At 40.4% G+C, this 15974-nt stretch overlaps 1 protein-coding gene across 4 annotated transcripts in view; it reads left to right on the plus strand.

Moving 5' to 3' along the window:
* Positions 1-15974, plus strand: part of ttbk1a (tau tubulin kinase 1a) — a 38829-nt gene that overhangs the window by 21399 nt on the left and 1456 nt on the right. For all 4 annotated transcript variants that reach the window (XM_058640729.1, XM_058640726.1, XM_058640725.1 and 1 more), the window contains one exon: positions 14512-15923. In XM_058640729.1, the coding sequence (XP_058496712.1) occupies positions 14512-15923 (1412 nt within the window). The remainder of the gene's footprint in view (positions 1-14511; positions 15924-15974) is intronic.

The raw sequence follows: 15974 nt of genomic DNA on the forward strand, positions 1-15974 counted from the left end.
CAATTCAAACAGACATATTGATCAAAAAGTCGTGAGTCTGACTTCTTTTACGTCACAACGCAAGAACTCCTGTGTTGAAGTTTTGAAATTAGGTATTTGTCCGGTGCCGTGAAAGAATTTTTATTATTTGTTTGATTATAAAAAAGTCAATCAGTTAATGCGACGATTCAAAGTTACATTAAAAATACAAAACTACAAAACCATTCTTTTTTACCATCGATTGCACTACCACAAGGTGGCAGCAGCAGGAAGCATTCAGTTGGTCGACTGCAAAAGTGTTTTGCACGTTTTTGATTAATCATCAACTATTCTGATAATCAATTATTTTAGTGTTTTGTTGTTGTTGTTTAATAATTAAAACAAGCTTTCTGATTTTCCAGCTTCTTAAATGGGAATATTGTCTGGTTTCTAGGCTCCATTTGACAAAGAAATCATTAAAAAACGGTGAAATCATTTTGGATGTTTGGGAAACACAACAACATTTTCACTGTATTGTCTAATTTTCCTCTTACTGTGAACACTGACATCACGTTCTGCCGAAGAAAAGCTGAAAGTAGGGACTGACACCGTTAACTCTTCACGAAAGTGTTCACTCACGTTATGAAGCTCATTTTCCCACAGACTTCCATTCGTACTGAGTTCATTTTGCTCCCACCTGAGTCGCCCCCTGGTGGCTATTGAATATATTCTTACTTCCTGTGTAGCCTCGCTGAGCAAACTGGAAACCAATGCCCATTACCTGAAATTTATAACCAATGACCCACGAATCTCCAAACTCTTAAAACCCTTTTAAGTTCTAAAACACGCAGCCGAGACGGTTTGATGTTAATACCAAGTTGTCCAGCAGGGGGAGCAGTAAGCAAAGCTTTGGGAAAATCTTCCGACAGTGTACCGTGCCACGTAATATTTTTTGGAGTACATATATATATATTTTTCTTTTTAAAAACGCAACAGCTCTAACTTGTACGAGTGTAACCCAAAATAAATTATTTGTCCTGTGGGTGGTGGTAGAGGGAAACATTTATTTCTTTGTGCATTTTTTTTACACCTAATTTTTCAGGATGTTGTCATTCATGGGCGGGATTTATTTTCTTTATCCATTTTTTTTGGCTCATGCTTTATCATGCTTTCATTTATTTATTTGTCAGGTTTGGTCGTCCGTACACGGTGTTTGTGCGGCGCGTCGTTTCTCCATCACTGACACTTAACTTTAAAACATTTCCTGGGGCTAAACATGAGGAAGCTCTACTGCAATTACATCATTGTACCAATTGTCACCACTAGTGGTTTAATTTTTTTCATTTTTAACCCACTTACGCTTTGAGGTTGTGTGACCATTTTGTTTATTTTACATTTGTGTGACTTATTTTAATTTATTTATGCTTGTTTATTGTTATTTCTATTATTCCACCTTTACATTTTTAGGGTAGAATTTAAAAAATAACTGGGTCAAAGTGTTTTTTTTTTGGTTTTTTTTATATACATTTATACGTTTTGTTTGAATTTTCACATTTGTGCGTGGCCACTTTAAATTTATTCATGCTCTCATTGATTCATTTGATCATTTATTAATTATGTGAGGTTTGACCCTCCATATACTGACACGTTAAATGCTATCCTGAAGCTAACCATTAGCTATCGGCTTTATTTGCTTCATTTTATTTATGGATTTATTCTATCTTTAACTTTTTAGGGTAGAATCTTAACAAACATGTGTGACCATTTTAGTTTTTTTTTTGCTTTTAATACATGTATTTTCACAGTTGGTCTTCCATACATAGGTGTTGTTGTTGTTGTTGTTGTTTTTTACATTTACATTTTTGCTTTCTGTTTATATTTCTAACATTTGTGTGTGACCACTTTTAATTTATTCACGCTCTCATTTATTTATTCATTCACTTAAACGAGTCATGTTTGGCCTTCCATACACGTGGGTGCTGTGTTCACAAGCTCTGGATGAAATATTGCTGACACTTCACAACATTCACTGTTGAAATGCAAGCGGCGCTGACGTCGCGTACTCCTCTAGCGAAGCATTAGTGAGGATTTGTGGGTCTGATTTTTTAATTTACTTTTTTCTTAATCATTTTTGAACATTTGTGTGTGATCACTTTTGATTTATTCGCGCTCTCATTTATTAATTTATTTGTTTATTTATTTATTTATTTATTTATTTATCTATCCGAGTCATGTTTGGCCCCCCATACACGTGGGTGCTGTGTTCACAAACCTCTGGATGTGACGCTGGGAACATTTTACGGTTGAAACTTCGGGACGTTAGCGAGCTGTGCCGCAGCTGCATTTATTTGTTTTTTTTATTTTACGTGACGACTGACTCGGAGCAAGCGAGCTCTCCGCCATCGCCACCGACGACAGCCATTCTCTTTTTTACTCCTCTCCAGTCCCTCCCCCTCCCTCCCTCCACATAACTACTGACGCCTCTGCCCCCTCCCCTCCCCCCAACCTATCGCCGTAAAAGTACACAGTATGTCAAGTTTGACTCACCTGAGGAGACAGAGAACAGAGCGAGGGACCATTGGGACAAGACGAGAAGAAATAAAGTGATGTTTCGGGGTAAGCACAGTTTAGGATTAGTCCTTTAACTCTGTTCTCTCACTCACTTTCTGTTCTTCCTTTTCCTCTCTTGTTTTGTGTGTCTGTGTCGTGCGTGCTTGATGACTCCATCTCTCTTTTGTGTTTCCTGTTTTTTTTTTGTTCTTTTTCCTGCATCACCAGTGGAACATTTATTTATTTTTTTACACCCTTGAAAAATCAGGCTCAGACTGTTGTAGTTTAGTGAGATACAGTGTGTGCAGTGCTCGTGCTGGTGACTTTGTGTCCTTTATAAAGTGCTTCTCTGTGGGGGGGTATTTTCAGCAACACCATTTTGGGGGATGCTCGTACGACCAATCTGGCAACCCACACAGCTAACAAACTACAGCTCCTGTTTAGCATCTTTTTAGATTAAACTAGGCATGGGACGATATTTCTTGACGATCCTAAAAACAAAATTTACAATATTTTTGCAATAATTGTAAAAATAAATATTTTTTATTTATATTCATTCATGCAAATGTATTTTGTGTTATTTATTTATGTAATTTCATTTTTTGTAAATGTTACAAAATTACAAAAAAATGCAATATTTTTGTTATAAAATATAACAGATCAAAAACTTTTTTTAAAAAATTGTTTTAGGTTAAAAAATTTATTTAACAAGTAATGACCAAATAAAAAATCAACAAATTAATTTCATAAATTTTTTTTTTTAATATAACAAAATATGTTATAATATGGTATATGACATTATAAAGAAATTCATCACATCACAAATATTTTTACCCCATATTGTGACAAAAATATTGTTCTAATTTTACGTACACATGTAACTGATATGACGTTACCAATTTTTTTTAGTAACATTTTGTAAAATTACAAATATACTAACATGACAAAAAAATTCACATAACAAAAAATATGTTATGACATGACAATACAAATTTTGTAATGTTTAAAAAAAATCTAACTTGACTAGAAAAATGTTTTGTGTAAAATGTTGTACTATTACAAAAATATGTTACTAACATTGAAAACATTTTTTTACAAAAAAAATTACAAAATGCTCTAATGTTACAAATACTGATATGAAGGAAAAACTGAAACGTTTTTTGGAACATTTTGAAATGCTACAAAAACATTTGACTAAAATTACAAAAAAGTCATCACGTCACAATTTTTTTTAAGAAATGTTGCAAAAATATGTTTCTAACGTGGCAAAAAAATTAGTCATATGATGATTTTTTAATTTTTTGAGTAAAATCATTAGTAATTACAAGGTCCTGGAATGACTCGTGGTGCAGGCGCCCCGTTGTGGCACTGCATGCTGACGCTGCTAAAGAACTTTTTTTTTTAGTTATTGGTGAATTTCTTAATTCACAGGTTATCGCGATAATAGCCGCTCACCATGATGAAGTTATTGCGCGTGCTTTTTAACACAACGTACAACAACATCCGATATTGTCCTGTCCCTAGCTGTAACTGTAGACCTGAGGTCCCTCCCCTCATGAGCTTTGACCAATCAGCTGCAGGAGTTTCTTTTTTTTTTTTTTTTTTTAGTTAGAGGAACATAGCATTTATTTGTTTTTGTTTATTTGTTTCCCGCTGGGGTTAACCCTCTCGTGCTTCCCTTTCTCTGATTGGTCTGTTGCAGTTGGACGAGGACCGGCACCAACCGCGGCCCAATCAGCTGAGGAGGCTGGCCTCCTACGTCTTCTCCTCCTCCACTCTGGAGACGGAGCAGTACCCACACGCCGGAGGCAACTTCATCCAGAGGAGCCGCTCGGCCGAGAGCAGCCCCGCCCACATCACTGCCGCCTCGGTGCGGCGGCGGAACGCTGGGACACTGCCGGCGCCCGGCAGCCCGCGGAGCAGACACTCGGTCCTGAACGTGTCGCGGACACAGCTGCAGCAGATGTTAGCGAAGCTGATGAACAAGAACAGCAGCTGAGAGACAAACACACACACGTACATATATATAGATATATATATATATAAGTGCAGGGTTGGTCAGTCCTTTTTGCACCCTGGTGGCCCTACCTGTGAACTGCACTCTATGAACCGATTTAATTATTCGCCGTCAGAATGTGGAGCTTTGAGTCCAGAGCGACATTTCAAAATAAAGTTCCACTTCCACATTTTGTTAAAGGGTTCATGAAACCTGAAGTCGTTAAAAAATGTAATTTTTCATAATCTGTCGTCGTTGAGTCCATCAAATGTTTCCCAAAAACCACGATGTTCCTAAAATGCTTTGTTTTTGTCCTGGTTTTAATGATTTCCTCGTTTACATACGGAGCAAAGAAACAAGAAGCTGGAAAATCACAGGAGCTAAACTCAAACCGGTGAATAGTTTCTCAAAACAGTCGACGACTAGTTTAGTCATCGGTAAATAAACCAGTGATCGTTTCGGCCCTTTATTTATTTATTCAGCAGCTTCAATCTTACAAAAATTGTAACAACAAGTAATTTTTGGGGGCCCCTGGTGTCTTTAGACCAGCTCTGTCATATATATGTATATATACATATACATATATAAAGTAAACAGCACACATCAAGCCATATAACTGACACACACACACACACACACATACTCACGTAGCTCTACCGTGGACGTCTCGAGCAGAGGAAGAGGACGAAAATATCGATGAAGGGAAATATTTTTCATGCAATAAACTGTAAACAAACAAAAAAAAAGAAAAAAAAAAAGCCTCTCTGCAAACCTGATTTGCACACGCCACACATGTGGCAGACTGGTGGGGGAAAAATGTGAAACTGAATATTTCGCTGTGACAAAAGAAGAACGAGAAAAAGAGAGTGTGAAACAGAGCCGCGCTGCTGACAGACTGTTACGCCTTTTTTTTTTTATGCTACTTTGTTTTGTTTTTCGCACGTTTCCGTGCTAAAATGAAGGAGCTGTCGTCCCCGGCGGTCACGTTTTTGCGACTTCTGCGTTCATCCCGCTGCTGAGCAATACGCTGCCACCGCTATGCCGCACTGCGCCACGCGTCTTCACTGACACACTTCACTGCAGTCGTGATAATGTTTTAATAATGAAAAAAAAAAAAGGTTAAAAAAATCTATATGTATATATATATATATATATATCTATATATATATAGATATAGATATATAGCATTTGATGAAAGGTTAAAAGATAAGGCCAGTATTTACCCACAGGCAGAGCTGTTACTTTGCATTTAATCAGCCTGTTCACAGAGATTACAGGAATTTCAGCATTTTTTTTTGGTCCAAACTAAATTTTTCAGCAAATGGCGGCGGAGCTGTAAGCGTGGAAGGAGGCGGGGACATTATAACAGACTGCTGCTGCTACTACAAAATAGTTATTTTTTTCTTGTGTGCGTGACTGTGGGTTGTATCTTGAGATTATAATATTATTAATTACTAATTATCTTAAGACAGTTCAGCAATATATTGTCGTAAACTTTTGTTCGGGAGTTCATACCAGTTTTAGTTTCGACCAAAGACTGACTTTTAGCACATGTTAGCATGCTAACACACATTGTGAACATAGTAAACAAATATGATAGCACTAAAGTAAGTAACGCTGACAGTGACAGCGACGCTAATATGCTTAATTTGAGTGATGTTTTCATCTCACCGTATTAGTTCTGTGTCTTACTTTCTTTTAGTGCTCGTTATCATGCTAACACACATCAAACTAACTTGGTTAACATGATGAACAGCGGCAAACATGCTACCTTTTAGCAAAACTAACAATCACTGTCATAATTTTGTGTCATAGATTGCTTTTACCACATGTTAGCATGTTAACACATGAAATTAACACAATCTACCCAGCAAATATTGAACACATTAGCATTGGCATTATTAGAAATGCTGACTGACAGTGCTAACATGCTACATTTGAGAAGAATCGTGTAAAACTGACAGATCATGCTGCTGTTCAGGCACTTTGTTGTCTCCATGTAGTAAAATAAGTTACTAAATTATAATCTCAAGATAAGGAGCCACGGTTAGTCAAAGCTACAGCAGGTCACATACTTAACCCTCACCCTGCTGTGTTTGACTTAAATCCAGGTCTTCCACAGGAAAAAGGTTTATCGTGTTTTACATATGAGCCCCGTCATCGTCAGAAAATCCGCCAATAAGATTGTTGTTGGTTTGAGATCGTAGGTTTCGTGGGGGGAAATTGTGTAGTTTTTGTCGTAAACGGCCGTCAGCGTGAGCTTCACTGGATAATTATATCTGTTTTTTAATGTATTGCCATGTTTTTGTCAGTTGTCGTCTTATTTTCATTGTGCTTCCGCTGGATTTTACTGTTGCACTTTATCACTTGAGTTAACCAGAAAGGCTTATATGGATGCAAAACACAGAGGCAATAAGTGAAATTTGGATATCACAGCCAAAATGATAATAATGGTAATAATGATAATAATAACTTTATAAAACGGACATTCTGGTGCTTCAAGTTGCTTTTAAAACACTTTCAGATCCTATTAGTAACATCAAATTTTAGGTTTTGGTTTGTCCAGGCAGCCTTTGGATTCCAATTCCCTCAGAGACTTAAAGAAGAAAAGTTTTGGAAACAAACATGTTTTTGTTTTACAATGAACTTTCTGCAAATGTATTGCCGTCAAACTATAAATGCTATAATCTTCTTGTTCTCGACAACGGTAAACTCGTCGTTTGAGCCGATGAGTCACATATGTATAACCCTATAGAACTTACGCATTTTACAGATCTCACCCTGAGAGCAAGCTCTATGCTAGGGTTGGGTACCGAAACCTGTACTTTGATGGTACCAAATAGCGGTGGCGATCGTTGAGAATCTCACGACTCAATTAGATTCTGATTCCTTGATTCAGGATTTGATCAAAAATTTATTTTTAGTACATAAAGCTGCTAACTTTTGTGTGCTAAGAAAAGTGCCGTCATCATGAAATCAGAGAAAAGTGCAAGATTACGTAGCTTTAAAACCAAACTCTGAAAGGCCGGACGCTTATTTGCCTTTTTCACTACAGAGTTGCCCCCTACAGTTTCTACAGTACATTTTTTATGACATCACCGTAAACATCCATCCATCATCTACCTCTTTATCTTCACTGTCGTAAAAACTCACCACTGACATGTCCCCTCTCCATACCATGTGCATTTTTTCCAACGGAGCCGGCGAACACAGGCTGTGGACCCATGTCCAGTCGCTATCTGGTTAGGGTGTATGTGTGTGTGTGTGTGTGTGTTAGTAGCACCATGAACCAATTTGTGTTTCTGGTGAGATCAGAGACTTCACAAGACCTCCTGATTCTGAGGAATCTGGGTCGGAGGCCCTGATCTTTGCAAGGCTGGTTTTCTCCCCACAACAAAACATTTAACCATCACAATGACCCTGAAGCATATTTTATGGGTCATGTGAAGCTCCTTCCTTACCAGGACACTGTAGAAATGCACCCAATCACTGGCTTGCTTCTCCATGTTAACAACGCTTACTTCAAGCCAAGCTAGCTTGCTAATGCGTCACCTGCTGTTGCATCGTTGCATGACTTTATCCAAGTAGAAAGGGTAACACATACTCGGAGTGACCTCGGGTTTCCAAATGTACAAATTAGCCTGACCCAAACCAGACATGCTTCCTGTTTCTGGATCTGACCCCTTATTAGCCTGGCAACTGGACTAAATTTGGATCTTGTTTGTACCCAGATACCACAAAGAGAGTAAAGCACCAAAAAAAGTATAGAATTCAAGGTACCTGTACAGGTATCGACTCTAATTTGAAAAGTACCCAAACCTACTCCATGCCTTTCATAATTGGTAACAACCTTACTTGTACTGTGGCTAGCACTGGATGTTCTCCCCGTGGGGATGTGGGTTCTCTCTGGGTACTCCAGCTTCATCCCACTCTCCAAAAACATGCAAAATTGGGGATTAGGTTAATTGGACACTTCAAATTGACTGTAGGTATGAGAGTGAATTCTTGCTTGTTTCTTGGACTGGTGAACAGTCCAGGGTGTACTCAGCCTTTTGCCCCCTATGTCAGCTGGGATTGACTCCCCATGATCCTATTGTGGACGCTAAAGCTGTAGAAATGAATGAACATACTCACACTCAAATAAAGTGAAACCAATGGCTGTCTGAACCAAAACTAATAGCAATCTGATTGACGATTACAACATGATGAGTTGGATTGAAAACGCCAGGATGATCATTTTACAGATACTTTCTCCATTTCACAAGCAAAAGAACTTTACGGCCAGGACCAGTTGTAAAATTTGTAAATTTGTATTGAACACGTGTTTCCCAGTAGATGCAGTGTTAGAAGAATTGTAAAATATGTAAATGAATGTGAGAAATCAAATGTGGTCAAGCTATGAAAGAGACAGGGGAAGGGGAAGAGGCAACAGCAATTTTAAGGATTTTTATGGACAAGGTCAAAGAAAATACTTGAGCCTGGCTGAAGTGAGATTTCCTCACTTCATCAGGACTTTACTTCCTTCTTGACATTAAAACAAAAGCACTTCCAGGAATTCTGATCGATAAGGACAAAACCTGAAAAAAAAACATCACAACTCCCAATCTGCTCTTCGTATCCTCTGGATTTCAAAGGTCATGGTGGCTGTTATAGGCACCTGTGTTGTGTCTATGCATTTTGGAACAATCCATTGACCTGTTAAGGTAGTTGTCTTAGCCAACAAAACAAAGAAGTCGCGTTCATGCTCCCCCATAACATTCCAGCCGAAATATCTTTACAAACATTTTTGACTCCCTGGTAACTTTTACCCAGTTTGGTCAGTCCTTCAGATTCTACATGTGAATATACAGAAAGTGTAAGAAAGGGACAGGATCTTTTTCTGGCATGCCATTCTTCTTCGACTAATCATGTTTGAGACTGTTGTGAATAGAGATTAGCTAAAATTCTCTTCTTGTTGTCAACAAATTTGGTCTTGCAGTAACTGCGACTCCATTCTTGTTTCAAAATTAATTCTTCCGAAACAAGACAGAAATTTGTGAGACATTTCTGTGGTTGTTTCTGGTCGGCTCTCTACTGTGTTTCTATTCCGACGGTAAACCCTTGCAAGATTTGTGAGAAGTATGAAAAATTCATGTAAGAACGCAGCTAATGTCATACCAAAGCAGATGCCTGTGGTATGTTCCCTCCCTTGTTGTCCAAAACAACATCCATCCATCATCAACCGCTTATCCTAGATCAGGTCACAAGGGTAGCAGCTCTAACAGGGAGCCCCAGACTTCCCTTTCCACATTGTCCAGCTCTGACTGGGGATCCCCAGATGCTTCCAGGCCAGTGGGGAGACATAATCTTTCCATCTAGTCCTTGATCTGCAACGAGGTCCCCTCCCAGTTAGACGTGCCAGGAACACCACCCGAGGGAGGTACCCTGGTGGCATCCTTACCAGGTGCCTGATCCACCTCAGATGGCTCCTTTCCACACAAAGGAGCAGTAGCTCTACCCCGAGTTCCTCCCGGGTGGTTGAGCTTCTCTCTCTAATGGAGACCCCAGCCACCCTTCTGAGAAAACCCATTTTGGCCACTTATACCAATCCAAAACACATGTTTATCTAATTAAAGTCCAAGAGTGTGCCTCGGGGGCCGTTCTGTGCAAAAGGAGGCCTAACTTTTACTCTCTAAATGTGTTACAAGGGCTACGTTAACTAAATATGCACCATCTGCTGTTCCATTAAGCTCCTGCCCTGAGGCATTAGCTCAACCTGAGCAGGAGATGTTTGACGAGGACACACCCCGAGTTTGTTTTCATGCTGCTTCATGCTAACTTCAGGACGCCCCGTGTGTTGTATATTTAGCATAATGCTACAGTACAACCACGTGTAGAATGTACGAAGTGTGCTAGCTGCTGACTTTATTTTGCACGCTCGCAAAATGATTCACCTTCCGTACAAGATTGTCACTGATAGATGTTTTGTCCCGTGTCGCTGTGCCACGTTCAGCGGTGGAAATGCAGCTTATTCTGTTGTTTTTTTTAAAGAAAATAAATATCTGCAGCACATGAGACAGAGTGCCGTACAAACTGACTGTTTCCCGACTGTGTCCACACTTTGCATGAGATCTGCTGTTAGTACGACAAGCAGCTCCGACTGCAAACCGACACCAACACCGCGGAACTGATAAAACATCTGTGATTTTCTTCTGTAAATAATCGATAAAAAGAGATCGCGGATTAGAGCTGTTGAGTTTGTCGATAACTCTGAAACGATGAAAAGCCTTTGTATAACCGATGATCGTCTCATCGCGTCATTTATTCTTCTGTCATGTTTTGTTTGTGAGTGGATGAGGTCATCGTTGCTGTTTAGACTCTGTAAATCTTGTTTTTTATACGAGTCAGGTGACTTTGTGAGCCAATAATTCTAGATAAGATGGGTTGTTTTTCTGTTTTTAGAAAAACAACTTAACACAATGTGTCTCACTTTTGCTGTTTTTGGATATACTTGTAAATCTGACTGCAGCTCAGATGCGGTGGCTCCATTGACGAGGCACCAACAAAACTGATGTACTCAACCGACTCAGCCAAGTCTGCCAGCGATTTGAGTTCACTCTGCAGACGTGTCTCGCAAGGACGCCATTTTGGCTTTGTTGACATGTTTTCCATTGCTCTGCATGCGTCATCCAGATCATTGGTCATTGGTTGGAGGTCTATCCAATCCGCGGGTCTTGGAAGTGTGAGGCGACTACACCCTTTCCAGGGTTAGCCAGGGTCGTTTTACTCAAATGCTGTGTTTCAATCATGCTACGGTTCGGTTGGTACAGTACAGTATGGTTTGGAGTGGTACAGCCCTGGGTCAGGCTTGCATGTTGGGTGTCGGCTCTGCTCGATGGCCGCGTAGCGTGACGTCGTACCGGTGCAACAACAACAAGCGACGTCATCGAATGTGAGACAACGGACAACAATGGAGGACATTCAGCAGCTCTATTTTTGCTGCTGTTTGTCTCAACAAGACGCCAAACTTTGTATGAGAACAGGCTGCAAGCGTTTTCCTCGACTTCCATGAGATATTAACACAGATCGCTTAAAATTTTTATATCACCCAACTGTCTTTAGTGGAGCTACGCTAACTGTACTGCAACGCTTCACTCTGGTACCCCAAGGGAAGGGTGCTAAAGAATGGAACAGTTTGGGCTGGTTATTTTGGTACTATTCTTAATGGAAACGCAAAAAATACATACCGTACTGTACCAAACCAAAGCGTTCCAAAGCTAAATTGTACACTGCAAACTTTCAGCTGGCGTGTGGTGGATTTGCGGTTTGCCATGTTTTCCGTGTTTCAATTTCTGCAGGGATATTAGTTCACACTCACTGTTCCAGTCGCACTAAAATGAGGGTCTGCGTCAAGTCTTTTCTTCACCACATGCGTCCCACGTTTACCCTCGCACCTAAACCTACCCGGAGCATGTGGACGTATGCAGTCCATGTGGTCACAAATATTGGAGCCTGCATGTTGATGTCTGCACACTGTCCACAGTCAAAGATTGTGGTGATGGTGGATAACAACATCACATGGACCGTTGTTGAGATGAAAACTATGAGTTGACCTTTAAGCAGATTTGCACGTCAACAAACTCGTGAAAAGGCATTTTAGGTGCATTAGCTGTATTCACACACATCATAGTTTGCTGGAATTTGTGTGTCAAACCTTTACGTGAAACTCTCCAAAGGCTGGCAGCGCGTTCCACACAAAATGCTTACTAGGGCTTTTTAAATGATTCTGTTTTTGTGAGCATGTTGATATCCTAACTCCAGTATTTCATATTTTACGTCCTCAAGAAACCTGCTAACAGGGCTCTTGTGGCTGTAAGAAAAACAGCAAAACAAAACATGAACTTAAAATCAGCTTGGAGTCTCATATTAGCTCAGCTGCACAAATTGAAATATGTTAATTTCACCGCACAAATTGAAACATCCCAATGAGTAGAAATGCAATATTTAAATGTACTGGTCAAACCTGACGTTAGCCCTTGAAAAATGTACATATTTACGATGATTATTATAATAATTATTATTATTGTTATTATCGGGAGAAATTGAGTTTACATCTCATCAACGATACTGTGAATGTGATGCCTTTGTGTTCCCACTTTTTTATTTGCCCTACGTCACTTGAGTGCGGATTTAACATAAAAATAGAAATATACCTCAAAAATCACAGGAGAATATAGAATATAACAAAAAAACACAAATCTTCGTGCTCCTACCCAACTTACATTAAATTGCTGGTGAACTTTATGAAAACAGGGTGATATTGTACAGATTAGGTACAGACATTGTCGTCTTTGGGTGTTAGCTTTGTTTAGCCCGTCTGTCATTCACTAGCTACATATTCATTGGTTAAAACGAGAAAAGAAAAAGGAAAAAACAAAAAAGGTGTCACAGCTGATTCTCAAAGGAACAGATGCTGTAAATTATTTTTATTTGTTTTCTTCTAAGAAGATTGACATTTTTTTGGCCCCTTTGTCAAGTGAAGGGTCACGTTAGCTTAGCGTCGCACAAAGACTAGAAGCAGATGGAACCAGTTCATCTTAACTTGTAACTGTTTTAGCTGAGAGTGAAGTTGGTTTGTACACTTCTGTTTTCAAGCCAGTAATTTGTGGACTAAGCAATTTTACAGTTTTGAGCGAGTAGATTTTCTCTAAATGTTTGCTTTAATTTGGCTAGGCTAATCACACTACATACACACAGGAAGATATCTGGCAAAATTGTTCATTTGCATTTACATTTGATTTTACATCTCTACATAAAACACCATACAAATGTAATCAGAGATGTTGTTTTTTTGTTTTTTTTTACGGAGCTACCTTGTTACCCTGCTACGGGTCTTTGTGCTAAGCTAGGCAAACAACATCTTGAACTTATGGTGCCGTCAAATGAGACTCATATATCTCTTGGTTTTATTAGATCAAGAGTTTTTTGAAGAATTTTGAAGGCACCATCATGTGACTCTGGACGACAAAAAAAAAAAAAGCAAAATAATTTCATAAAATCTAGCAAAGGTTCCTTCAAAGTTTTTCGCAATAATGGCAGGGTGTCTGTGGTGGAGGTGATGAGGTTCAAAGAGTTCATGGCGTTACTCCAGTCTGACGACCCGTGAGTGTCTTTTCACGTGTAAAATGCATTTTTTTCTATCACTATATGACTGTACAGTACTGCTTGTATAATTTAAAGCATGTATTTTAAACCTTTTTGTAAATCCAAATGATAAATGTGTACATATATACAGAAATGTAGAAAGTCACAACGTTTGCAGTTAATCTCTAATAGCATGATAATTAGCAGGGGTTTAGTATGTATGTATGTATGTACAGGCTCTATGTTAAATCTTTACGAAGGGAAACACTTGAAAAATCACCGGATATCAGACTGCGTGCTGTCTAACGATAAACTCTGCAATGCATTTTTTGTGCCTTTTATATCAATGTATGTAATCTAGACAATCTTGAAAAGCTTGTGTACAACCAAAATGACATTAAAATGGTTTTGGGGGCAAATACAAACGACCTCATTGTCTTTCTTACGTATGAACGTAGAACCTGTTAGCTTCTTCAGAAGCATTTAAACGCAGTCTTTCCTATTTTGGCGGCTTCGAACAAGAGCTGATATTGCGATAATTGTAATGCAGCATCACACTTAAACTGGAAGGACATTTCATTTCACTGTGACAAAACCAGAGTTCATCTAAAACAGACTACATTTAAATTAAAATAAAGTTTTTATTTAAAAAAGGTTGACACATGAACACAATACAGTGATTGACCTCTAGCCGTCGTATAATCTGATTTGTCTTCCATGTCAATTGTTTTTAATCTGCATTGCTTTGTATGAAAGGTGAAAGATTGAGTGATCATCCTGATCCTGATCATGATGTTAGTAAACTTTTTCCATAATGTTTGTGTTCAGTCTTTTCACTGCTGTCTTCCCAGTGGTAATCAAAAGTTGTCTCACATTGGTTCCAGGTGTTGTCACCCACGGAGCAGAGCGCCCCACCGCCAACCTCCCCAGACTACCGAACTAAGGGCCAGAGTGACGAGAAGGAGCATTTCCACATCCTGCCTCAGCTCCAGGCCAAGAGAGCAGACTTCCTCACCGTCATGTTGACCGGTACTTTGCCTCAGCGAAGAAGCTTTGCCACGCCAGAAGAGGAAGTCCCAGAACCTGCAGGGCCAAAGGACGATGATGTCACAAAGAGTGAGTCCAACAGTGAGGCCAGTCAGAAAAGCACTGAACGAAGCCAGGAAGCTGCGCCCTCCACACTCATGGCAGAGGACCAGAGGGTTCAGCGGGAGCTCGCTTCAGCCGCCGATGCAGACCCTGACTTGGAGGATGCATCCAAAACCCTTGTCCTCTTCTCTCCTGGAGACACACGCAAGTCTCCCTCTGGTGGTGATCATGGGCTAGAAGGTGAGTTGGCCACACCGTCTGCCCCCACTTCACGTACTGACCGCCTCCTGGTTGGAGAGGCTATGCAGCCTGAACCCTCTGAGACTGGCCGTTTGTCCCCAGCACTCAGGTCAGACCTGAGACCTTCCACTCCCATTGCTCCTGCATCACCACCCTTCACCAAAGTTGAGCGCACTTTTATCCATATTGCAGAGACATCGCACCTCAATGTTATGTCTTCCAATGGTCACTCTGCTAAGGAGAGTGACAGGGAAGTCTTGGCCATCATGAAGGAATCAGCTGTAGAGGATAACACCTGCGAGCAGGGGGGAACTCCAGGGACAGAAGATTCACTAGAGGGGCCCGATCAAATTGCACCAGTTGACAAACTCACCAAAACTGAGAGCAGTCTGTCATCTGTCCTGGCTCAGTCTTTGGAGCCTGTTTTGGAAGCAGTGTCCCCAGTTCATGAAAATAATGAAGAAGTTGCTAAACTACGGACAACCGTATCACCACTACCAGCTCCCACAAGGCCCCGAATCCGTAGCCGGATCCCAATACTTGTTTCTGAAGAGGACTCAGGTTCTGAACTGTCCTCTTCCCTCTCTGCTCGGGCTCGGCTTCAGCAGCGGGCTAGGCAGCTGGACTTGGCTCGCCTTTTGGTCCAGAAGCAACAGGGTCGTTGGATCAGGAGGAGGATGCTGTCTGGGACATCATCATCATTGTCATCCGGGGACGATGAGCGCCGGCGGGCTTCTGAGACTCTGTCCACTGCTGGCTCTGAGGAGGACACACATACCTCAGACGAGTCAAGAAGAAGCTCCCGCCTTAAAACGACTGTAGAACAAGGTTCAAAAGAATGCAGGAGCAGGATCCCCAGGCCTGTCACCCCCGTAAAGAGGCCTTCGGGTGGGCCTGCAGCCACTTCTCCTCCTGTTTCCTTTCCAGATTCCAGCACTACCAAAGGAGCACCATCTTTTGCCAATGGGTATGATTCTGTTTCTCCCCGTTAGTCAATTAAAGTTTTCATGTTGGTATG

This window comes from Solea solea, chromosome 10 (genome assembly GCF_958295425.1).
Source record: "Solea solea chromosome 10, fSolSol10.1, whole genome shotgun sequence".
Taxonomy (NCBI): Eukaryota; Metazoa; Chordata; class Actinopteri; order Pleuronectiformes; family Soleidae; genus Solea; species Solea solea.